The sequence below is a fragment of the Gasterosteus aculeatus genome, chromosome 4 (assembly GCF_964276395.1).
Source record: "Gasterosteus aculeatus chromosome 4, fGasAcu3.hap1.1, whole genome shotgun sequence".
In the NCBI taxonomy this organism is placed as follows: domain Eukaryota; kingdom Metazoa; phylum Chordata; class Actinopteri; order Perciformes; family Gasterosteidae; genus Gasterosteus; species Gasterosteus aculeatus.
Window position 1 is genome coordinate 21,110,005 of NC_135691.1, and position 26,087 is coordinate 21,136,091.

At 45.3% G+C, this 26,087-nt stretch overlaps 1 protein-coding gene across 9 annotated transcripts; it reads right to left on the reverse strand.

The window, feature by feature from the left end:
- Window positions 1-25,531, reverse strand: LOC120817188 (NXPE family member 3). 9 transcript variants are annotated; one of them, XM_078101001.1, is made up of 13 exons: window positions 23,550-25,528; window positions 21,219-21,268; window positions 20,709-20,799; window positions 19,510-19,658; window positions 19,193-19,243; window positions 18,642-19,085; window positions 14,004-14,299; window positions 4,259-4,329; window positions 3,897-4,097; window positions 1,038-3,818; window positions 839-907; window positions 469-587; window positions 1-377 (listed from the first exon to the last, which is right to left on the reverse strand). In XM_078101001.1, exons 4-10 carry the CDS (start codon window positions 19,615-19,617, stop codon window positions 3,265-3,267), a joined length of 1,725 nt encoding a protein of 574 aa, XP_077957127.1. In that variant the 5' UTR covers window positions 19,618-19,658; window positions 20,709-20,799; window positions 21,219-21,268; window positions 23,550-25,528; the 3' UTR covers window positions 1-377; window positions 469-587; window positions 839-907; window positions 1,038-3,264. The 9 variants fall into 9 exon arrangements, with proteins under 9 accessions (XP_077957127.1, XP_077957122.1, XP_077957123.1 ...); XM_078100996.1 differs by having other exon boundaries at window positions 25,355-25,524; XM_078100997.1 differs by lacking the exon at window positions 19,193-19,243 and having other exon boundaries at window positions 23,550-25,531.
- Between the last annotated feature and the right edge of the window lie 556 nt (window positions 25,532-26,087).

Below are 26,087 nucleotides of genomic sequence, written 5' to 3' on the forward strand. Positions count from 1 at the left end.
TTTATGCAAAGAAAGAGCTTTATTAACAAGATACAAACAACAACTATATACAAAGTGAGGATCTGCCCACACTTGGGTCAAGGCGGTTTAAAAAACTACAGCTCAGTAAACTGTCTGTTTGCCTCCTCGGGGTTGTAGACCATCACTGGCGGCGTGTTTTCCGAGGCAGGTCTGTTGTGCAGGCGCCTAGTGTGTGTGGCTCTGTATTTCTGAGTCGCCTCTAACCGGGACTGACTCAGAAATGGCGGCGACCATACAATCCACCCCGAGACCCCACCAACAACGCCATCCTCTCCGTCCAACGTGAGCTCTACGGTGGCGGATTTCCAGAGTTCCACCTCGTCATCAGCCAGCACACTTTGCCTCAATTCCAGCAACTGTAAAAACAATGAATCAGTACTGTGCGATGCGTATGGACACAACACGTCTATCAATGCACCTGAAAAAAGTCAGCAAATAAACTCTTACCCTCTTTCTTCTCGCTCGACTCAGCGCTGAATCCTTCGGAGCTTCCGCTCGCAATGAGTGTTCCGGCTGGCAAAACCTGAAGCTCCTGCGTACCGTCTCAAAATACGTCTTACAGGCGGCTGGAAAACAATTTAATGAGTGTGGTATGAATAAAAAACGCAAGTCACAGTAACATTGAACAAGGAATGACGTCTTTTCTCTAAACCGAAATCTGGACTTTTCCCAGAGCAAATACGAGGTCACCGCCTCATTATGAGGCCAGATTAGTCTGAAAACAAAATGTACAGTTATGATCGGTATCCATCCTATGGTATCTATACGTATATATTTCCTTATACCGCAGAATGAAAGCATATTCTTTAAATCTTACCCTTGCTCTGGTTCGTAGTGCCTATAATTCGTCTCGGAGTTGTGAAGACGGCGCACCGCTTCCCATAAACTACACGGCAAAGAAAATACACTTTAATAAAGCTGTTTCTGCTCACATGTAAGGCTACTAGGCTACTTTTAGCTTTCGTTTTAGGCTCACTACTTTTAGCTTAGCTAGCAGTCATCGAACATATTCTTACCGCTATCTTGGGATTGTGCGCCCGTCTCCTCTTCTTTGAGTCAGTTCCTCCAGAGCCGCCAACCTCTCCTCTATGGACAGCAACCTGGAGAGTCCCGAACGGTCAAGGGGAGCGAACCGCTCGTTGATATCGGCAGTTTGTTGTTGGAGTTGACGAGACAATCCTCTGAGAGCATTCAGCAGTTTCTTCTCGTCTGTCTGTGGACTGGCCGAAAGTTGCTGACCGCGGAGGGGAGTTGAAGGCGAGTTGAACGCGAGACGTCGTCCAGCCATTATTCACGAACCAGCAAAAACCAAACAAAGGAACTGGAGATACTGAATATAGTAACATGCTCGTCATGCAAGTACTGCTGTCTGAGTCATGCCTATAACCTCACACGTGATTGGACAAGGAGTCTAAGGGTCCTCCAATCACATACGAGGTTATTGTTGTACGGAAGGACCAGTATTTTAGGAAGAGAAATGTTTGGGACTTTTAAACAGCTAATATGCTTTATGTAAAGCAGTGTTTTGGTGTCAGCAAAACGACTTTCCTTAGAAAACTGTATAGTGGTGCCTCTTTCTCCATTCCACCAGACAATCTTGGATGAGTCTGACATACATGCAATGTTGACAATGTATCATCAGATGTACCCTTGTGTCACTGAGGTTGAATGTTTTGCCATGTAAACGGGTAACATATATGAATGTAACTTACTCAATCGATAGATGCAGAGCAGAAAGGTCAGCATATGTTTATGCTAAGTGGTGTGGAAACACTAAGGGTCCTTGACCCTCTAGCAGAACTACGACCAGCCATTATAAAGCAGTTTATAGTTGCTAATGTTGTGTCAAAGGGTACGGCATTTAAACATGTTCTTGCACAAGTTTCCTGGCTTCATCCCCACCCGGACAGACATTTTTATGGATAGCCAATAGAAGTTTGGGACTTGCAGGGAACAGATACGTCATACCCAGCATCATTTCTGCCAGTTGAGCGCATTGCTAGAAGATGTGTGGTTAATACATCCTCTGTGCATTTAAGTAAAACCAAAGAAAAGGTCACCGTAGTCCTGCCACTATTCACTGTAGTTGAGCTCTAGGAGACAGTGATCTCTGCAGACCCCTCATTCTGATTCTCAAATGTTGTTTGCATGGAATGCTCATTTTACCTTGATTAAAACTCATTCTTTTAAAGAAGTTATTTTGTGTATTTTTTTTACATAACATTTGCCATTGCTAATGGCGTACACAGTAATCTAGCATATTTGAATTAAATAAATCAATTCAAGCTAAAATGTAAGAGTCTATAATTAGGCTACTGAGCCTGATCTATTTGTACCAGAGATTTTCTTACCTTTTAAAAAAATGTCACCTGGGCTTAAACTCCCTCTGCGACCCTGATTTGCATTTGTATAGCTCACAGCATTTTCATTTACATGTCAAAGCCTCCCCTAGAATTACGAGGAGGGGGGTCATGGGGGGACAACTGCCAAGGGAGGCCCACATCAATTTACGGCAGTTTTCGGCGTGGCCCGCAGGAATCAGGAATCAGGAAACATTTATTGGCCAAAATATGTCAAACATACAAGGAATTTGTCTTGGCGGTTAGTGCGCGACAGTAGACAGACAAGACAACAGTGCACAGGTAATAAAATAAAGTGGAATGAAATGCTAACGCAAATTGCCGTGAACAGCCGCAAACCTGAAATTCCACGACAATTTCCAGTGCCGCATACTGCCGAAAATCTCACTTTTCATGCAGTGTTACACACGACAAAAAATTCCGATTTGGGTAGAGTTTTACTCATTCTGGTGTGAGGGCCTCGGTACAATCAATGCTGTATGTGTTAACATCATTACCGGCACTCCTCCGGCCGCACATTACGACTAATGCGTCCAGCTCGCAGACCAGTTCGTATTGGTAAAATGAAGTCTGAATCTGTGAATATCTTGCCAATTTTACTTTTACTAATTCTACTAACTATGAAGGAGGCTGCGCATATCTTATCTCGTAATTAAGATTTTCCAAAAAGCAATCAGAATTGAAAGTTATTACAGACAAGATATTCACAAATTCAGACTTCATTTTCATCTTCACACATGTCCGTCTCGCGCGAGACAGACTTTTGGTCGTGGATGTTTGATTTACACGTGCGCATCAACCTGATTTGCGCTCGTGAATTTTGACAGTGATTTGCTGCCATAGATGTGCTCAAATACAGTTTGCGCCCCCAAAACAAAAACATCTAACAATGCTTTTGAGGACATATATAGGAAAACAGACAGTTCATCATATTCCTAATAATGGGAGGTGGTGGGTGGATGTCGTGCGGCAGGTGGTGGGCCAGGGTCATTTCCCAGGCATCTATCAGATGAACGTTCAGTCCTTTGAACATGGCTTTGAGCACCTTATCACACTGCAGCGAATACCAGTCACTGTTGGTTAGCGAAACCTGAAGGCTCAAAGCTCTGGAGTTTGCGGTCCGGATGATGACCATCGTGCCAGGATTTGTGTCCAGAAGCCTCACCACCGCCCTACGGATGCTCTGTAGTCTCCTGATGTAGATCTCCATGGGGTAAGTGGTGATGTGAGCCCAGATGCTAAGGACTACGACAGTGTTGGGGCCTGCGTTCAAGTCATCTAGCTCATTAGCAATGTAACGAAGCTCTCTGGTTGGGATGGTGATCCAATGAATAGGAGGACCGTGGCAGCGGTACGTCACCAAGATGTTGTTTTCATAGTCTAAGGACATAAAAGGTCCAACTTGTTTCCGGTTGTGTAAGTCAAATTCCTTGAGACCTGAAAGTTTGACATAAAATATTTAACTGCAGTCAAAACAAAATCAAACAATCCTTAGAATCCCTGTGGATCAGTTACCTGGTAGAACTTCATTGAGGAATTCAAACCACTGCCTGACTGTGGAGTCTCCATACATGTGAACTGCTTTGCCTTTCAGACACTGAGTGATGGCAGAACTGTTGAATTGAGAGACTGTGGTGCCACCTAGTGCTCGCCACACACCCTGGTAGTAATAACCAGAGGGTCCAGTAACAGAGCTGCTATTCACCTTCAGCTGACCTGAGAGGAAAATAATAAGGCTTGGTTTGTCCCATTAAAAAACAAAACTTAGGTATAAAGGTTGAAGGTATGAACCATTTATCGGCTATCCTTATAACCTAACGATTAGATATGTTGCTAACGAAAAGATCGCTATTAGTATGAGTAAAATCTTTCTTTACCATGCTCTTTTGGCAACCCAGCGACTTTGGAAGGTCCCGTAGCCTGAATGGGAACTTTCAGATTGACAGCACTGAAGAAGAAAGCAAAAATAAAACATGTCTGAAACATAGTACAACAACTCAAATAAAAGTAAAGGTGACAAACATAAATTAAATAAAGTTAAATCTAGAAAAAAATCAACCACTAAAACAAAACACATTGTATGAGTTATCTCGCTTTATCAAGATTTTCATATAGTGTTTTATTCCATTTTATTTTGTGATTACATTCTGTGACTACATTTCCATCCACTTTCAGTCTTTTCTCTTTCGTCCCCCTGTCTCCAGACCGGGTTCTCATTTTAGTAACTTTCTCCTGTCCAGTGGCTGCCTGCACCCGTTTCAAAACATTGGTACTTGCGTACTGTGCGGCCAACAGATCAGCAGCAGGGCCGAGATCCTTGTGGCAGCGTCAAGCAATGGCAGGTCTTTGGCAAGTCAGTGACAATCTTCTGTAAATCACAGGCATGTGCACAGCCATTTTGGGGAGCAGGTGCTCAAACAAGGGCATGAAACTAAAAATACTAATAATAAAATAAACACAGACACACACACACACACACAGGATATATATATCCCCTGTCCTTCTGCTTTTGGAGTATCTCTTTATGCATTATACTGCAAATTTTGTAAATGAGATAAATCAATGTTGTGCATAATAATCAGGAGTGACTGAAATAATCTCTATAAAGCTGACAACACACATTTTTTTACAGTTTTTCTGACAGAAAAGTTGAAGGATTAGTACTAGCATTACACTAATAATATACTCACCAGACTGGCATGTAGCTCAACTTAAGACCTACATTTCATCTCAATAATTAAATTGAACAAAACTAGTGAACTTGTCTTATTTGTAGAATAGTAAAACTACCTTTAAATGATCTGCCTCACTACCTGTCTGTATCTCTCTCTTCATTAAACATGACAAACGTCAGTCAATAGCTGGACAAGGTTTTGAAATCACAGATTTTGTGAGTTTTTGGTTTGTTTATTGGAAAACGTCGGACCAGTTGCGACGTAATGTTTTAATTTATCACCAAACAGCGCTGGGAGGTTTGTAAGTACACCGTCATCACCGGTTTGTCCGACGCTACAGCCGTTTGGCGCTCAGCACTGCAAGAGGAGAAGGAGGAGGGAGGAGCGGAGTTTGTGAGCGCCGCAGAGCATGTTGGGGCGAAATTCTCACAAGAACTCAAATATATGCCCTGTCAGATATCAAATAATATTTGGGGGAATTGATGAGTTATTTTTATTCTTAAATATTGTTGAATGAAGAAAAAATTGTGCTCCAGCAGAAGGGGCACTTTTCTCATCCAGGGCAAAAGGGCAGGTGCTTGAGCACCACTAGAGGTCTATCTGTGAAAGTGCCTGTTGCGGACCTGCCGGCTCCTCCTCCTCGTTTTGTCTATTTGCATCTCCCCTACAGGTGAGCGGAGCACAGGTGTGACGGGTTTCCTATGACGCCAATACTTCAACCTGGCCTACTTTAACGACGGCCAAGGTACATATTTACCTAATTGTTCTCCTCCTCTCATGCACCAACAAAATAAATAAATAAACCAATTGTTCCAAACGCAATTGATTTTCACCTTAATCCGCATGCGTCTTCCCAAAAAAACACGTTCAAATCGATGAACGATCAAAAGCACTTTCCGAATCAGACGCACCTAAACTAAACGGTCTCAATACATTCAAACGCATAAATTATTATATATATATATTTTTTATTTATATATTTACCGACGTCGTTTTGTAAAGATCCCGGACGAGCCCCCAATTCTGTTACATTCTGCCTGTGCCTGGCCATGCAACAGAGAGGGAAGACCACGCGGATGAGTTGATTGAAAGAAAATACCGTTTATTAAGGACAACGAATGAGCAACGTAAAGTAAATAAAGTCAGTATAAGTGTTAGTCAGGAGAACTGAAAGCGTATGCAATCAGGGTATATGAAAAGTCATGTAAAAGGAAACAAAATCAGAAAACGGTGCGGGAGAGAAGGAGAAGCGGCAGCCCCCCCTTCCACCAGGTCTCCCTGCTTTTAAACCCCTCAGGATACATAAAGCCATCCCAGGTGTTCCTGGAAGGAATCATAGGAAACCCGTCACATCTGTGCTCCGCTCACCTGTAGGGGAGATGCAAATAGACAAAACGAGGAGGAGGAGCCGGCAGGTCCGTAACAGTGCCTGAGTGGCAAGTTTGGGGCAAGCGTCACAACGGTGTGCTGAGTGGGCGGAGCCAAATTTTCCCAGAATGGCCGAATTTTTCATTCTACCGATTGCCAGACTTGCCATTGCTTGCCACTGCTACAAGGAGGATCTCGCTGTCTCTCCAGATCAGGGCCTTATTCCTCGCACGTGGTTAAACTAAGTCAATCAAATGTCCCACTAGCCAGCTCAAATTAACAAGATAATTGATGTCAGGTTATCTTGGTTCCTCAAAGGTTGATCTGAGCTCAAACAGTCTCGTTAATTTCAAAAACTCAACGCCCATGCTGTGAGAGCTACGAGCCCGGGATCCAGAACATGATCAAACTTTATGCGGTGGGGTTGGGACACCACACTAGGGCTGTCAAAATTGCTTTGACATTCGACTCTCTCGCTCTCTCTACGTGGTGAGCTGGTGAGTTTGGCGGAGAGTTTAGTGATTTTTTCAGACTGTCTTTCTTCTTTTCCTCTTATTTCTGAGATCTCAGGCTTCAAGGGAAGACAGAGTCAACCAGGGGGCTCCCTGGAGAGGGCAAACGAGCTGAACTGCTTCTTCAACAGGTTCAGCTCACAGCCCTCATCTGTCTCCTCCTCACACCTCACCTCCCAAACACCTCAGCTGACTTCCCCCCGCCCCCCGTTCCCCTCTGGTGAGCTGCATGGACACAGAGCCCCCAACTTCAAAGGGCTCCTGCACCCCCCCACACCTCTGCTGCCTTCCTCCCTCCCCCCTCTATCTCCCCTGGTGAGCGGCATGTACTGTGAGGCCACTTCAAGGGGCCCTTCCCCAACTGACCGTGACCCCCACCCCCCCCCTCTCGGTGACGACTGACCAGGTTCGAAGACAGTTGAGGAGACTTCACCAACGCAAGGCTGCAGGACCTGATGGCATCAGCCCCAGGGTCCTGAAGACCTGTACTTTCCAGCTGGGTGAGGTCCTTCAACCCCTCTTCAACCTGAGCCTGCAGCAGCAGAAGGTCCCAGTGCTGTGGAAGACGTCGTGCCTGGTTCCGGTCCCCAAGAAGACAACTCTATCTGGCCTTAATGACTATCGACCGGTCGCCCTCACATCCCATGTGATGAAGGTGCTGGAGAGGCTGGACTTGGCCCGCCTCAGGCCGCAGGTGAAATCTTCACTTGACCCGCTGCAGTTTGCATACCAGCCCCGTGTGGGAGTGGATGACGCCATCATCTACGTGCTGTAACGAGCCCAGTCGCACCTGGATGGAAAGGGTGGCTCTGTGAGAATAACTTTCTTTGATTTCTCCAGTGCCTTCAACACCATCCAACCACTGCTGCTGAGTGAGAAGCTGCGGGTGGTGGGGGTGGACTCGTCCACCGTCTCCTGGATCACTGACTACCTGACAGGCAGGCCACAGTTTGTCCGACTGGGCAGCGTGCTGTCTGATACAGTTGTCAGTGGTACTGGAGCTCCACAGGGAACTGTTCTGTCTCCCTTCCTGTTCACCTTATATACCACTGACTTTCAGTATAACCCGGAGTCCTGCCATCGGCAGAAATTCTCTGATGACTCTGCAGTGGTAGGGTGTATAAGGGATGGACGGGAGGAGGAGTACAGGGCAGTAGTGGAGGACTTTGTGGTGTGGGCGGGCAGAAATCACCTGCTCCTGAACGTGGCCAAGACCAGAGAGATGGTGGTCGACTTCGGGAGGAAGACGACGGCTCCGCTACCGCTGAGGGTTCTGGGAGAGGAGGTGGCCATGGTCGAGGACTACAAGTACCTGGGTGTCTCCATCGACAACAGACTGAACTGGAAGACCAACATCAACGCCGTCTACAGGAAGGGGATGAGTCGACTCTTTTTCCTGAGGAAGCTTCGATCCTTCCATGTGTGCAGCAAGATGTTGGAGATGTTCTATCAGTCTGTCGTGGCCAGTGCTTTGTCTGCTGGGGGAGCAGCATTGGAGCCGGTGACACCAACAGACTTAACAAACTTGTTAAGAAGGCCGGCTCCATCATTGGCTGCAAACAGGACAGCTTGGAAAAGGTGTTGGAGGGGAGGTCACTGAAGAAACTGTTATCCATATTGGATAATCCTGACCACCCCCTACACCACCTGCTACAGGGACAGCGGAGCACGTTCTCCAACAGACTCCTTCAGCTCCGCTGTCACAAGGACCGATACAGGAGATCATTCCTGCCCGGTGCAATAACACTCTACAATAAATCATCCCAGGCTAAATAATGACAATAATACCCCTGTACTGCTGTGATGTTGCTGCTCTTTCTTCTTCTCCTTTTACAAATTATTATTATTATTGTCTCTGTTGGAAGGTTATTCTTTTGTTTCAGTTTATTTTATTTAATAATTTAATATTTCTCTCATTATATTGTATATAATGTGTCTTTTTATTCTATTTTCTTTCCTGTACATGCTGCTGTGATACCAAAATTTCCTATCTCCTATCTATTTCACAGGGTGAATGAGTAAGTAGTCTGTACTGGTTCTGGGTGTTTTTTTGGAGAGGGTTTTGTGGTGGTTTAGGGGACGGAGGACCTCGTGTCGGGGATGGCGTCCTCCGAGATGCCGTCCCTGTCTTTGAGGCATGGAATTCGGGTCCAGCCGGACCCGGGGGTCCCGGTAGAATCGGTTCTGCTGGCCGTTGGGGAGTGCGTGGGTCACGCTAACCTGTCCCACGCCTCCCGAATGAACCGGGGGATGCTGGTTTTCCTTAAGGAGGAGCGTTTAGTGGCGGAGCTAGTGGCGGAGCTAGTGGCTAGCGGCGTGTTACTGAACGGTGTGTACCTGCAGGTGTTCCCGCTCGCAATGCCATCTACGCGGGTTACTTTGTCTGGTGTCCCCCCATTCATCCCCAACCAGGTGCTGGAGCGCGAGCTGCTGCGCTTCGGGAAGCTCGCGAGTAGCTTCCAATCCGTGGGACTGGGCTGCAAGAGCGAGAAGCTCAAGCATGTCCAGTCCTTCAGGAGACAAGTGTCCATGTTCCTCACTTGTCCCTCACAGATGCTAGACGTGTCCTTCAGAGTGAGGCATGGCGAGGGGCATTACATGATCTATGTAAATACGGGCAGCATCAGGTGTTTTCTGTGCGGGGGTGGGGGGGGTGGGGCACAAGCGTGCCGCTTGTCCTCACAAACCCGCCGAGGAGTCGGGACCCGTACCGGCAGAAGGGCTCGGTGACACCGGGTCTCCAATGGATGACGAGCCGGCGGAGCGCGCTGCGCCCCCGGCTGAGCCGAAGTAGGGGTGAGTGAAGGCGGACAGGTAGGCGCTCAGAAGAGCGATCTGAGCGCTATCGGTATTACTACAGAGGAAACGGAGGGGGTGGAGGCTGTGTCATGGGACCAACCTGTCTGCAGCTGTGGCCGTCCTCTTCTCACCCGGGCTAGATGTTAGCATCCTCTCCTCCACAGAGGTAGAGACAGGCAGGGCTTTAGTGGTCAGGGCATCTATAGCTGGCATCATCTTTGTGTTTGTCAACGTATATGTTCCGAATCAGGGCCCTCTTCGGACGGACCTCTTCCTCAAGTTGAAGGATGTCCTGCGGCAGTACAACCAAGATGAGTGTATAGTGATGGGGGGACTGGAATTGTACTGTCAATTTCTCTGTAGACAGGACCTGGGAGAAGCCTCATCATCAGTCATCTGCCACTCTGTCCCAGGTGATTGCTGAGGCAGGCGTGGTGGATGCTTGAAGAGTCAAGCACCCTCGAGTCAGGCAGTACACGTGGGTGAAGATGTTGGAGGGGAACATTAGGGCAGCCAGGCTGGACCGGGTTTACTTGTCCTCAAGTTATGGTAACCGCCTATTAGCCTGTCACATTCACCCGGTGGGATTCACTGACCATCACCTGGTTACTAAAGGTGCTTTGGTCAGGTCAAGGTTCACTAGTGTGAGGGACATGGATGCTCCTACATCCTTTTTCTTTAACCTAGAGAGGTCTGTATCTCGGGCCAAACAGATGGTGTGTCTCCGCCTACCTGAAAAACGACAACCGACTCTGCTGAGATGAGGCAGCATGCCGTCGCCTTCTACAGCGCCCTCTACAGGAAAGAGGCCGACCAATGTGAGAGTACTGCTGAGCTGCTTCAGGGTCTCCCACAGCTGGGCCCTGAGGACAAAGCCTTCCTCGACACCGACATCTCCCTGGCGGAGCTGACTGCTGCAGTGGGTCAGATGGCTGCTGGTAAGGCTCCTGGACTTGACAGACTGACTGCGGACTTTTATAAACACTTCTGGGACTGTTTGGTAGCCAACCTGTGGCAGGTGCTGCAGGAGAGCTTGCAGACACGCCTGCTACCAACGTCGTGTTGAAATGCGGTACTGTCTCTGTTGCCTAAAGAACTGGGGACCGGTGCCGTTGCTATGCACAGACTATAAACTGTTTTCTAAGGTGCTCGCCAACCAGCTTAAGAAATGCCTTGACTGTATTATCCACAGAGACCAGACCTACTGTGTGCCGGACAGATCCATAATGGATAACATTTTTCTTGTGAGGGACCTGTTGGATGTTTGCAAACTGTAAAATTGATGTTGGTGTCATTGCCTTAGATCAGGAAAAGGCTTTTGATAGGGTGGATCATGGTTTTTCTTTTTTCCACGTTAAGATCTTTTGGTTTTGGCGAAGGGTTTATGTCCCTGTTGGGTGTGATGTATACGAAAGCCACTTGTCTGGTGAAGGTGGGGGGCGCGCTGAGTGGTCCAGTTCAGGTCCAGAGAGGCATCAGGCAGGGATGTCCTATCTCTGAACAGCTGTACTCCATAGCCATTGAACCCCTACTCAACAAGTTGAGATCCCGTCTGTCAGGAGTCATGCTAACTGGGCTGCCTCAGCGCCCCCCTCTGATGGTGTTGGCGTATGCTGATGACGTAACTGTTTTTCGTGAAGGATCAGAGGGATGTCCAGCTCCTACCAGGCTACCAGGCAACCTCAGATGAGGCCGGGAGGGGTTAAAGGTTTGGGGTGTTTTTTTGGGAACTGAAGAGTTTCAGAGGCAGAACTGGGAAGGGCCTGTGGACGGGGTACGCACTAGACTGTCAAAATGGATATGGCTGCTCGGCTGTCCTACCGGGGGAGGGTCCTCGTTGTTAACAACTTGGTTGCCTCAGCTCTTTGGCACAAACTGGCAGTCCTACCTCCACCGCAGGGCCTGATTGCAGAGATCCAGAAGGCCGTTGTAAATTTCTTCTGGTTGGGCCTCCACTGGTTAAAATCTGCCGTGCTGTACCTACCGATCCAGGAGGGGGTTCAGGGCCTAGTGGACATCGCCTCATGAGTAGCAGCTTTAAGACTGCAGACCGCCCAGAGACTGCTCTACAGTTTCGGTCTCCTGTGGACTGATGCTGCCTGTGTGCTGCTGAGGAGGGCTGGATGCATGGGGTACGACAAACATCTCTTTCTGCTTGAGCCCCAGACAGTGGATTTTACTGGCCTGACAGCGTTCTACCAGTCCGTCCTCCAGGCGTGGCAGGTTTTCACCCACAAGCAGAGTGCTGAGACAACAACGGGGATGTGGCTCTTTGAGGAGCCACAGCTTCATCACGTCTCAGGTCCTGATGTCCGTCAGCATGAGGTCTCGATTGAAAGAGGCCAGCTGTGTGAAGCCGGGCCATCTGGTGAAGATCTCCATCCCCCACCTGGCGGAGATGACCCACGTCCGGTCCAACAGGCTGCTGTTCTGACTGGTGGAGGAGGTCTGTGCTTCCCTGCCAGAAGCTTTCAGGCTATTTGTAGAGGACCGATCACTTGGTGACCAATGGGATGGTGAGGGTGAATACGCTGCTGTAAGAGAGTGGACTGCGGGTGGAGATGCCTTGCTGTCCCTGAAGACACCACAGTTGGGAGACTTTGAGTCTCTGGGGAGGAAAGCAGTGTACCAGGTCTGTGTGAAGGTCTCCAACCTACGCTCGTTGGCGGGGGTGAGGGTGTCGGTGGGATGAATATTTTGGCAGGGAGTCATCCCCGGGGGGGCTGCTGGCGGTCCCTGTACAAGCCTCCTGTGGACAAACGGACAGGAAACCTCCAGTGAAGGGTCGTGCATGGAGCCATAGCCACCAACAAATATCTGGTACACCTGGACCTGGGTTTGGGGGAAGGCTGTCCCTTTTGCCAACTGCCAGAAACCGTCCACCACCTTTTCGTTGAGTGCTCCAGACTGTGGGGGCTCTTCGGACGCTTGCAGGCCTGGTTTTGGGGCCTAGGAGAACCCTTCTCTTTACCACTATTCATTTACGGCCCTAAATATTCTGCTGGACAAAAAATGTTCACACACTCTTGAATTTCCTTTCAGGAATGTCCAAACTGGCCATTTGGAAAACAAGGAAGAACCGTATGCGGGGTGGAGGGTCGGAGGATGTGAGTCTGATACTGACTGGGCTGCTGGCCGCTCGGCTCAGGGTGGAGTTGGCTACTACAGACCCACCAACACCACCAAACTCTTTATGAATATTTGGGGTCTGGAGGTCTGTTCAGTCAGGGAGAACGCTCTTGTTCTCCACCTGTGATATCTGTTGTTCCTTTTGCTTAGTTTTGTTGTAGTTTTTCACTAAGAGCACATTTGTAAAACGTTTTTATATCTGAACCAGAAAAAGATATAATAAAAAGATTTTTGAAACTCTCTCTTTTTTTTTTACATTCAAATATTAATTTTCACGTTCAAGTATAGAATAGCTATTAAAAACAACTATTCGAATATATAATATTCGTTGACAGCCCTACACCACACTCACTCCACGTCTCAACAAACACTTAACAAAATACCAACTGTTTGCTGTCAAAGCTTCTAAATGATGGGATGAGCTCCCCAATGACATCAGGACCATCGGGACCTCTTGACTGAATGCACTTATTGTAAGTCGCTTTGGATAAAACCATCAGCTAAATGAAAAATGTAAATGTATTGCGATTGAATGAATGCAACCAACAATTGACTAACTCTACATCTATACACAAAATGGCGCTTTGTTGTCGTAAAAAACTTCAACTTCAAGCAAACTCAAGACCAAGCGGTAATGAATAGAGGCAATCGATATAATACACGTCATACAATCTAGCGAAAAATAACAAAGTTCACCAAGCCCTGCGCCAGCAGCAGTTGTGGCAAGGTACAGCAGCTGCAAGCCTACTTAGTGCCGTTGGTCAAACATACTGTTCAGAGCAACGAGGGTGAGCTGCTAAGTGTGTTGAGAGAGTAGAGTTAAGGTGGGTTTAAAACCAAATACAAAAAGTATTTTCAGAACGAGTTACAGGAACAATTTAAGGTCTTTCAGTATACAGCCATAAATAAGCACCGAATGTATTATGCAGTTTGCTGCATCAGAATGGGAGATTTGCTGTTGAAAGATACAGAAGTGCTAGCTCACAAAACGGACACGTGAACAAAGGCGCCCATGATTATCCTTGCAGAAATAGTAAAATGTATTTGTATTATTTTTAAATCTCAAATAACTATGGGGTCAATGTTAACTCCCTGAAGTCACAAACCTCTATGCCTCTCACGATTCTCTGTTCACTCACCTCTGAAAGAGCTTCTCCTCCTTCGATATGATGTTCTGTTTGAATGCTACCCTGAAGTGGTTGATCCTGGTATCACAGCTCAAGTTCTTTGGCTTGTAACAGAACCAAGGCTCACCAGTACGGAGGTCAGTGTAGTTACACAGCAGTTGTTGGGTTGGCCGGAGGCAGACGTTACAGATGGTGGTTTCAGAGAATGAGCCTGAGCGGTAGAGGCTCTTGAAGTAAGTCCTGTCAGGCTGTTCTCTGTTTAGTCTGTTCAGCACTGTGACAGCTTCACTAGGATGAACCAGAGTCACCTGATGGGAAAGATAACCAGTACTCAATGGAAATCTACAATTCATGGCTATAAATGACACATTGCTTTTGTATAACATGAAAAGGTGAACTGTGTTAAAAATTGACTTATAGTTTCACCATTACAAGCTGAATACTGACAGTACAAAAAGTGAACATTAACAGGCATACCAGAAGTAACATAGGGAGGGCAGACTTTGTGATCAATCATTGAGAAAATATATATTTTTTGCAGAGCTGCACATTACAATACTTCAACGTGTGCTCATCCCGGGTTGGGGGGCACCATTTCCAGCAGGGTACTTCAAACTTTCTATGCCACATCTACCTGAGGGTTCCAATGCATTCCCAGGCCAATGCGGAGATATAATCTTTCCACCTAGCCTAGATCTTTACAGGGGGCTTTCTTACCAGACATCTCAACAGTTTCCTGCCAAGAACCATGGCCTCAGATTTAGAGGTGCTGATCCTCATCCCGATCGTTTTACATTCTGCTGCGAACCGCTTCATTTTTGGAGGTCATAGACCAAAGATGCCATCAGAAACACATCATCTGGAAAAAGGAACAATGAGATCCGCAGGACCCTGAACTGTAAACCCCCCTCGCCCCAAATACGCCTATATATCTTGTCCATGAATACCACAAACAGGATTGGTGACCAGGCGCAGCCCTGACGGAGGCCAACCCGCACCAGAAACAAGCGACTTACTGCAGAAAACCTGACGACAGATTGGATGGCCCCAAGTAGGGAGCCCCTCACCCTGTACTACTGCAGCACCTCTCTACGTATATTGCGGGGGGCCTGGTGATAAGCCTTCTCCAGGTCCACAAAATACATGTAGACCAGATTAGCATACACCCCTTCCATGATCAGCTGGTCCGTTGACGAAATCTACATTGTTCCTCTTCAATCCGTGGTTCGGCAAAAAGCACCTTTCCAGAACCCTGCAGTGGACTTTACCAGGGAGGCTGAGTAGTGTGATACCTCTGTAATTGGCATACACTCTCTGGTCCCCCTTTTTGATGAGAGGTACCATCACCCAGGTCTACTACTCCTTAGGCACTGTCCCAGACTTCCCCGGAAAAACTACTGCCCTCTGCGTCTCTGGATGGATCTCATGGGGCCTTGCCTCTGCAGAGTTGTTTGACTACTTCAGCGACCTTCACCAGGCAATTTGATGATGATCCTTTCTCAACCTTCGGGCCCGTCGGTGCACTGCCACTGCATGCGTCCCACCAGATATAATGACCCGGAAGCCATTCTCCTATAGTCGGACGGCTTCCCTGACCACCGGTGTCCACCATGATGTTCGAGGGTTACCTGTCTGTTACAAACAGACAACAGCCAGTGTCCCCCCTGCCCCCATAACTCAATGGTGTATGGAAGAAACCCTTTTTTGCTACCAGGGTAAACTCCAATGTAGCAGCTCTCAGCTGGGGACTTGTGAGTATCTCCACAACCGCCTGGCACCTCATACACTTGGCTACTCCATTTAGCCCTAACTGTCAATAACTGCACTCTCTGAAGCAATGTTATTCCATTTTTAACTTAAACTGCAAAATATTACCTGGCCATTGTTAGGGATTTAAGCAGAGGATCACACCTAGCGGTGAAAATTATAATACATGCGATAATGATTAGTGTTAGAATTGTAGTTTGTCTGTTATTAGATACTAGTTATTACACTAACATGTTAGATTAAATAACTGCAATATGAATTAATCATAATGTACAGTCATTTAATTAAACTACTTAAATTACTGTACAGATAACATCCTCCCACAGTGTAAAACTTAGGGGAAGGACACTTAAGCCTTCCTTGATGGATTTCTTACACCCTTTCTCCCTAAAGAGGGTTTTTTGGACGTTTTTGTCTCCTGTTAAGCTGTTATGAGCAAAAGGATGTAGGTCTCCCTTGCGAGGCAAATATTTAGATTTCGGAAACAAATAAATGGAGTTAAACATAATGGTTAAAATGTGATTAACTGTGATGATTTAAGATGTGTTATTATTAAAGTGTACTAGCTATTAAATATATATCAATATTATGCATGCTTTGTTATGTTTACATGTAGAAGCTTTAAGCCAAAGGTGTGATCATTGAATGTATTGTAATATTTAGAAAAAATAATAATATTGAATAGGGATTGGTCAGGTCAGTGAGGGCTTTCAGATTCGGCCTTCAGATAAAACCAGGGGAGAGTCATGCCTGGGAGCAGAAAGGAATTCACGAGGGAGGAGTTTGGCTTGAATTGCAAGTAGTATGCTAGGTGTATGGCAGGACCAGTGCAGGGACAACCACCATCAGACACAAGAACCATCCACAGAAGCCTGTGGGTAGGGAAAGCAGGGAGGAAAGAAGAAAAGCGGGTAATGTTGGTTTATGATGATAATAATAATAATACTAGTGGTAATGGAATTAATATTTATAATAGTAATAATAATAATAGCAGCAGCGGTTTTCAGCAGGGTTATGGCAGGAGACAGGAACAGGGTCCAGATAGAACCATGGAAACCTGTGAAGTGAGACAGCACAAGAAGCTGAATTAGCGATGTGCATTAATGAAATGTAAATTAATAGAGGGATAGAGAGAGAGAGAGATCCGCTTGGGAAGAAATCCCCCAGCAGTCTAGACCTATAGCAGCTTATCTAAGGGGTGGTCCAGGGTAACGTCTGAACCTGAACCTGAGCTAACTATAAGCGTTATAAGTTTTAAGCTTTGTCTTAAATGAGCTGACTGTGACTATCCCCTGAACTGAAAGTGGAAGCTGGTTCCACCAAAGAGGAGCTTGATAACTGAAGGCTCTGGCTCCCATCCTACTTTAAGACTCTAGGAACAACAAGTAACCCAGCATTTATGGAGCACAGCTCTCTAGTAGGGCAATACGGTATTATAAGCTCATTAAGATCAGACTATTCTTGATTTAACAGAGAGCCAGTGCAGAGAAGCTAATACACAAGTAATATGATCCCTTTTCTTAGTTCTTAATTCACGTGTTGCAGCATTCTGAATCAACTGGTAGCCGCCTGATAATAAAGGATTGCAGTAATCTAGTCTAGAAGTAACAGACACTGTAACTCATTTCTGCATCCGTTTGAGATAGGAAGCTCCTGATTTTAGATATATTACATAGATGACACATCTTGAGGGAAGATTTTTTCACCGTTTACAAACCCAAACTGGGATCAATCCGATAAATACGACTTGAACCATCTGAGTGCAGTTCCTTTAATACCAATCTAATGGTCCATGCCACTGAGGTCCAGCAAGATAAGAACAGAGACAAGCCCTTGGTCCAATGCAAGACAACCCCCCCCTCCAAAAATGAAAACCCCTCCATGGGGAAAAAATGGAAGAAACCTTTCTCCCTAGGGTTTCTTTCATGAGGAATCTACAATGGATGTCATGTGTACAGAATGAACAATGTAAAATATGTAGAATACATTCAATTCCTATAACAGAAATGAAGTGAGAGTAGTAAGCCAGGTGTACAGCAGGACCACTGCAGGGACAACAACCATGGCAAGACAGGTCCAGCAAGACAGGGTAAGAGATTGGCCCGATGCAAGTAGTAGATCATTTGTAATTTTCATCAGAGCTGTGTTATGATGCACGCGAAATCCTGACTGGAAATCCTCAAACGAAACATTGTTTTTGTAGTAGGTCACGTAATTTAATTTTTATTTTTCTCTAAGCTGCTTTTGCATTACGAAGAGCCTTCTTATATGCTTTAAGACTGTCTCGCCATACTAGCCTAGATTCTTCTAACAGCATAACTGTTCAAGCTTATGCACAGTTTGCTTTAAATTGTGGGTTATACCAGAGTAGAACTTAGAGTAGAAGGAATGGCTTCTTTAAATGGGACTTCAGCGGTATCCGAAAAGCCTTGACCGTAAAAACCCTTTGAAAGAGGAGCAGATTCTGGTAAATTCATTCTGGTAAAGGGAGGGTTCTGTGGAAAGACCGTTAAATGTTCTATCCCAATACCGTACACCAGAACCAATTTCAGTGTGTGCTCAACACAATGAGTAGGTTTCTGTACAATATGACAATTAGAGAAATGAAGTACCAAGGCTGTCGTTATCGACATCCACATGAATATTAAATATATAATTCCTTGGTCCGTTTTAAGAACCAAACTTGTTAAGAAATTCTGAATAAGGACCTGGGGCCCTGTACACTACAACAAAGAAAACCGGCTGCATTGTTTTCCAGGATGGGTGTGAAAGACTGGGAACATTGGCAGCACTGTCTTGTTTCATCCGCTAAATGACATGGAATGTAATGATAGCAAAACACTTTATGTACCAATTCATTGAAGATCATGGTTTTAGCATCACCTCAACTTGTGCGTCTCCTTTCCAGAGTAAAGAGAACACAGCAGAGTAGCTCCCATTCAGATGGTCCACAACTTGCCCGGCCACACCTGCTTCAAGCTTCCGGTTGTGCAGACGGGCAGTTATGAAGTCCCCCCCAGACTTCTTTGGACGACCCTGGAAGTCAAAGGTTTGTATCATAACCTCCAGCTGGTCCCCTACATGCCACTGCCCCCCTTTCCTCCCTGGGAGAATGGTGAAGGTGCTGTGGGCTGGATCAGTGGTCTGCTCCAAGGAAATAGGAGATGGCAAAAGTGGAGTTTCAGGCCAAGCAATGGAGTCTAGTATGAGACGTTCCTCCAGAGCGTCTTGGAGGGACAGCGGCTGGAAGGTGCAGAAGCTGCGATTAACGATATGATGAGGGGAGACTCTCGGGATGATGATGGTGGCATTGACTTTAGGATGAAACTGGCAGGGGGTAAAGAGAGACAGGGTGTCAAATATGCAACAGATATTTAACTAAATTCTGCAAAAGACAGGGAGGATTATTTTCCTCCCCAAAACCCATAAATTACTTTGGGGATGATTGAATCTTGCGATTTGATGGGGTTGACTTGAGGATGATACTGGCAGGGGGACAAAGGAGAGAAGGTGTCAAAGATGCATCAAACAAACGAGTAAGTAAAAGGCCACAAGCCAAGAAAGCGATTGTTAAATTGAACGATTAGATTGAGGTTTTGGGATTTTCCAATAGAGATACAACTCTGACAGATGCAAATAATGCAGGAGATGAAAACTTTTCCAGAAACGTTATGCACTTTGTGGATGAGATATTTCAAATAAGTCTGCAAAGTCCACCCATCAAACGATCCCAATAAAAACAAGTTCTTACCTGCAAAATATCCATGCGACGTAGCACAAACATTAAGGCAAAGACAGCCAGAAAAAGGAAGATGGCATGGTACAACCTTCTTGTACAGCATGTTGTCTTCATGGTCATTAGTCTTGCTCTTCAACTTCAGCATAGCACATCCTCCTTGACTGTATTAAAAAAAAGAAAAAGGAAATGGGTAATTGAGGCTTTGGTATGCGGGAGAATATTACTAGTTAGGGTTGAATTTGTGAAATTCTCCCTCTATGCTTTATCTTTGCCTTTCAATCTTGAGTAATAATACAAAAACGTTAAATTTCTATAGAGTTTAAAAAGGTAGTCAAAGACACTTGACTTGCAGGACACTCCTTGTTTGAACAGAACTTTCTCACTATCTTACCTCCAGTATTACAACTGTGAGCTGAACGCACTTGCACTCGACATGAGGTTTTCTATGTATAATCATATTTTTTGCGTAGACAAAAGACAACGTACAATGCTCAGTGTTTCAATGTATTATTTTATTTTTTTAATAATAATGCACTTTTTCAGGAGAAATGGGGGGAGGCAGGGGAAATACTGATGCTACTTCGTGGCTCTTCAAAGTAAATCTGTAGACTTACTCACATCTACAGCTTAACACTATATTTACAGTGTTACATACGCAGCAGGAACCATATTAGTTATGTTAACCAAACAAACAATTTACAACAAAAGGAGAGGGAGGGGTGTAGACGGCCGATATAACAAACAAAAAATACACCACCTGAAAGTTCTGTTGTTTTAACACAAGTCACCGTTTTCAGAAGGGTTCTTGGGTCTTTAGGAAGGGTTGGATGATCCTTGGACAAAATGGTTAAAAGCTTACCAAGTGCCACATGTGGGATCATGTTGTCAATAGCCCACCCTGCCAATTGTGTCCTTAGGCAATCCTCTTCCTCTTCATCATCTTCTGTGCTTGAGGAAAACATCTCACCAGCTTCACATGCCTCATCAACAATTATTTCCTGTGCTACAGGGGTTACAGTTTGTACATGGCTTGTTGTAGCCATTCCATGTAGATGTTCATTAACATGGGGATTTACTTGGTCAAAGTCAGGAAAAAGAGCAAGTAGACCATTGTTTGCAGCCGCAATTTCCTTTTTATCCCTCTCGAATACTTTCAATATTCTTCTCCTTTTGGCCCAGTAACTACACATTGTGACTAACAATGCATTTACCTTTAAATCCAAAAAGATTGTCCAACAGTAGGTCTCTTGGGTGAAGATAACCGGTAATGCTCTGGTCAAGGTATCTGCAAGAAAATGTGAACTAAGGAACAAAACGCATTGTTAACGTTAGGAATCAGTTGTTATGCAGTTCACAGAATTACAAATCCGTTTGTTAGGAAACACCAAAAGTTAACCGGTGGGTGTGGGCTGGTGAGGTCGTTTTTTTGTGTGCAGATAAACAGTCGGCAGCACTTTGAAACTTGGCAAAACAACTATATTTAAGAAGGGTTTGACTTCATATTACATTTGAACTTTTTTTTCTTCATAATAACTACAATGGCATTAGTTAGGCGCCCCCCCGCGCTCGGAATGAACCGTGTATCTACAATTTACACTACTGATTAAAACCCATTTTTATTAAATGCTGAGGTGATTACTACCAGACAGCATATTTTATGAGTAAACTGAAAAGAATATAAACATATTATTGCGTTAAACACAAAGGAAAAATGTACTTACCTAAACGATGGTAGTCAACGTTGATGACTTCAGACTCCAGGCTGTAGCAACTTTGAGTAGAACAAAGTAGGAGACACGCCACTTCAACACGTGTTTTTAAGAAAAATACATAACGGTATGTATGTACATATATATACACATACATATATATATATATATATATATATATATATATATATATATATATATATATATATATATATTACAGATCGCTCCAAAATAGCGTTTGCTTCCGGCGGGCCGCGGTAAAGCTGCCTTTGTTATAACTGCGGCGGAACGGAGGTTGACCTGCTGTCCGTCCGCGAAAAGAAGGCGGTCCGCCGGCAAACGTGGTTGCGATTACGCCATTCTGCCACTGCTATGATCTCTGGCGAACCGCCGGTGTTACACCCCTAGTGGTTTTTCCACCTACTGGTTTCCCTACGCGTGCGTGTTTGTGTTCACTCCACAGCTGCAGATGTGTCCGCCTCAGTTCCCTGATTCGTCACACATTCACAAACATATTGCTGAAAATCTTCAAAACGCATCACAAATCCATTGCAGCGTTTACGATTGTATAAGTGAGCACCACATCACAGCCACGTATGAAAACATTTACATAAAAAAATATATTAAAGGAAAGATTGGCACAACCTGGATTCGAACCCGGGGGATCAAAACATCAAAATATTAACCTGGTAGCTGCTCTTAGCAGTGCACCACGGAGACCCACAGCAATTTGTTGACCCTCAGTATAATTTATTCATTTCGTTGATGTAGATCAGCATGGAGGAAACCTTTGGTGTCGTGGATTTAAAACAACTGGTTACCTTGGGGGTGTCTTGGAACCCTTCAGGACATGTGCAACGCTACTTCTTCACGAGGCTGCAGCGACACATTTTGATAAAAAAAAGGATATTGTTTTCTTACGGCCAAAGTTTAGAAAATATATTAAAAGATCGAACCGACCAGGTTGCGAACCCATGCAGCAAAATGCAAACGCATCACGCTGCTGCTCGCTCTGTGCGCTGCGCCACGGAGCAGTACGCAGGAATTGGTCTTAATATATTAATGGAAGGTGATTGACATGGAGGAAACCTTCTGGTGGAGGGCATCTAAAACAACTGGTTACCTTGGGCGTGTCTTCCGTGACATCCATCTGTGGTTCCACTGGGTTTGCACTGGGAAACCACCTTTGGAGCAGGACGTCTGCTGTCCAGCATGCTTTCTTTAGAGCTACTTTATTTTGTTTTTCAATGATTTATTTATCGTGACTGTTAAAACCCAATTATTTAATAAAATTTCCTTTTGGGAGCTTTATAAGGTATTTGATTCCTAATAGAAGTTTTGCAAGTGTACAATCTGTTTCACTCAATTCCTTCACTTTTTGTGTGTCCATCTCTTGTTCGGAAAGATCGTATGTACGACCTCATGGCGTTTTTATAGGGATGCTGCTTGTTAACTTTAATTGGGTGACAATTAAGAATCGATACATTTCTTTGGATGTGTTCCAAGACACGCCCAAGGTAACCAGTTGTTTCAGATCCACGACACCAGAAAGTTTCCTCCATGTCAATCACCTTCCATTAATATATTAAGACCAAATACTGCGTACTGCCCCGTGGCGCTGCGCACAGCGCGACTAGCATTGTGATGTGTTTGGATTTTGCTGCATGGGTTCGCAACCTGGTCGGTTCGATCTTACCCAGTGAGCATTTTTTGGTTGAAAAGACGTTGAAATTAGGTCTTAGACGTTCAGACCTCATTTCAACCCGATTTCAACCATATTTCAACGTTGAAATTACGTCTTGTGCTCACTGGGAGGACTTCGACAACTTTAAGATGCACATTATGTCCATGTGTCGCCACAGAGCTCAGCGGCCACGTGACACGTTTAACAGAAACAGAACAACGAGTTGAACAGACAGGCCGCCAGAACGGAGTTGAAGGAAGCGCGGCGGCACTGCCTCAAACAGCAGCTCCACGTCTAGTGCGGGTCAGGAAGCGCCCTCGTGTCGGAACAATATCCGTTGGTGAAGGGTAGTGATGGAAGCTCAAAGTTATTTATGGAATACAGAGCGAACCCTTGACACAAACCAAATACTTTATAAAGCTTAAAGAAACGCCTTAAAGAGAATCAAATACGCTTTCAGACACCGTACCCGGCCGGGATGAGGATCCACTCGGGGGGGGCAGATATCAGCTGGGAACAGAAAGTTAGTGACCGCACACGCCGCTGAACCCCCCCACCCGCCAACTTCTTTTTTGTTTGTTGCACCGAAACCTACTGACATTTTCCGTCCTCAAACCTGTGGAAGCCCATTTCCGCCATTAAAAAAAAATGAAGGTTACCGTTAGAAAGTCGTTAGAATGACGAGATGTGCGCAGGCTCCTTGCAGCAGGTTGTTGGCGTCATAACGGTCACAGAGAGGTTTCGTTTGTGTTTTAACAACGTCTCGCCGGGAAGTCCGAATCTGTGAATATAATACCACACTGCGCACAGTGGTCCGCTTTTAACGGAGTCTAAATCATTTTCGGTATTTCCGAGTCTGAAATAAACCAAACTTATTGGGAGGTAAAATACGTTCCGGGTGGTATTTATTCCGTAACCGTCGTTCTCTTGTAGTGTCGGCTCTGCGCATGCGCGCGCGACTTTCAGTCTGGGCGTCTCCTCTGTGCTCTGACTGCAGCCTGACTGCTGCAAGCCGCCAGATTTCTGTAAGACTCTCTAAGGACAGTAACTGCAAAACAATATGTGCTTTCACGTCAGACACCACAAAAATAATTTTTGTGGCGGAAGTGAACTTCTATACATCCCCCCATTGTCATTTTGATTTGTTGGTATATGGATGAACCACACGTGACTGGGGTGCAGGTGGAGATACTTTTCTTTAGCAAAGCTTCTTACTTGAAAGAGGACAATTCTCCACAGCACATGGTGTTCTGGGTTTATCTGATAATCAACATGTTTGTGCAATGATGTTTATAATGTTGTGGTGTTGTGGCAACTGTTTTCAAAAATTAAATGTCCTTTTTAATGATATTACACGGTGTCGAGTGAGAATTCTTCTAACAGGATATAAGAACACTTTTTAAAGATCCAACGCAAACTGCAGAAAGATGAGTTGCCATACTAGTACACAACTCTTAATTTTGACCTTGTCAAAGAGATCAGGGACAGTGAAGGCAGATATGTTGTAGTGCAATCAAAATAGAAAACAAATTGACCTCACCTCTGTGTTTATTTGTCCCAAGGAACCAGTTTTATTAAAAAAATACTTGATGTAATCTCTTCGAACATGTTTTTAACTGTATGTGAATCTTTTATTGACAAGCTACTCAACAACAACACCGTCAAATAAATGTATTGTGATGTACGTATAGTACAAAATTCCCATTGAAATGTGGTGGAGCAGAAGTAGTAGAAGTATGAAAAAACATTCACACGGGTACAGGACATTACGTTGAAGGAAGCGCGGCGGCACTGCCTCAAACAGCATCTCCACGTCTAGTGCGGGTCAGGAAGCGCGCTCGTGTCGGAACAATATCCGTTGGTGAAGGGTAGTGATGGAAGCTCAATGTTATTTATGGAAGACAGAGCGAACCCTTGACACAAACCAAATACTTTTAAAAGCTTGTGCCAGAAAGATCACATACGAAGGGAGAGTTGTGCCTTTGCGCAAACAAACTGAAGGCGTTTCTTTATGTCTTTGTACTCAAAGAGAATCAAATACGCTTCCAGACACCGTACCCGGCCGGGATGAGGATCCACTGCGTCTACAACAACGCCGCAGCCGAAGACATGAGGCAGGAGGCTGAGGTCCATCAGGACTAAGACCTCCCGCCACACGAACAGTTTCTTCCCGTCGGCAGTCGGGCTCGTCAACCGATCGCGGTTCCCCAGTGACTCTGACATTCCACCGGTCACTTTCTTCACACGACACACGTCACTTACTCCCGTCACTTTCTGTTCGCTGGTGCACTTTATTTTTACTTTTTAAACATTGTTGGCCATTGTCGCACTGTCTGCTGTTACGCACCAACCGCCAAGTCAAATTCCTTGTATGTCGGACATATTATGGCAATACATTTTTACTGATTCCTGATGAGACCTGCCGCAGACACCGGGCATCAGCTGGGAACAGAAAGTTACTTACCATACACGCCGCTGAAGAGGTACCTGATATAAATGCCTAAACATCACCACCCGCCAAATTCATTTTTTTGCACCGAAAGCTACTGACATTTTCCGCCCTCAAACCGGTGGAAGCCCATTTCCGCCACTTAAAAAAAAAAAAGAAGGGTGCCGTTTGAAAGTAGTTAGAATGACAAGATATGCGCATGCGCAGGCTCCTTGTGACTGGCGAAAGGTCGGTCTCGTCTGTAGAAAAAAAAAAAGAAGGGTGCCGTTAGAATGACGAGTTTTGCGCATGCGCAGGCTCTTTGCAGCTAATTGTTGACGTCACTACGGTCGCAGAGAGGTTTTGATGACAGTAATCGCAAAACAATCTGTGCTTTCACGTCGAATTCTTCTAACAGGATATAAGAACACTTTCTAAAGCTCCAATGCAAACTGCAGAAAGATGAGTGGCCATACTAATACACAACTCTTAATTTTGACCTTGTCGAAGAGATCAGGGACAGTGAAGGCACACACTAAAAAAGGTAGGGTTAAAAATAACCCGATTTGGGTTGTTTTATAACTCAACCGCTGGGTCACTATTGCACCAAGCTAGCAGTAGTTAATTTGACCCAGCACTATGGGTTGGCCATTTTAACCCAACAGATTAGTTAAATATTCTACCCAAATGCTGGGTCAAATTAACTACAATTCTGGGTTGTTTCAGCTACATATAGTTGTTATATATTCTACCCAAATACTGGGTAAAA

What these genes read in the sequence shown, in the direction of transcription:
- LOC120817188 (XM_078101003.1), bottom strand. Translation starts at nt 19,617, where the DNA reads ATGACCATGAAGACAACATGCTGTACAAGAAGGTTGTACCATGCCATC. An exon ending in AAGGAGACGCACAAGTTGAG is followed by an intron (nt 14,300 to 18,641) that starts GTGATGCTAAAA and finishes CTTTCCCATCAG; the next exon opens with GTGACTCTGGTTCATCCTAG. An exon ending in TGGGTTGCCAAAAGAGCATG is followed by an intron (nt 4,098 to 4,258) that starts GTAAAGAAAGAT and finishes TTTTCCTCTCAG; the next exon opens with GTCAGCTGAAGGTGAATAGC.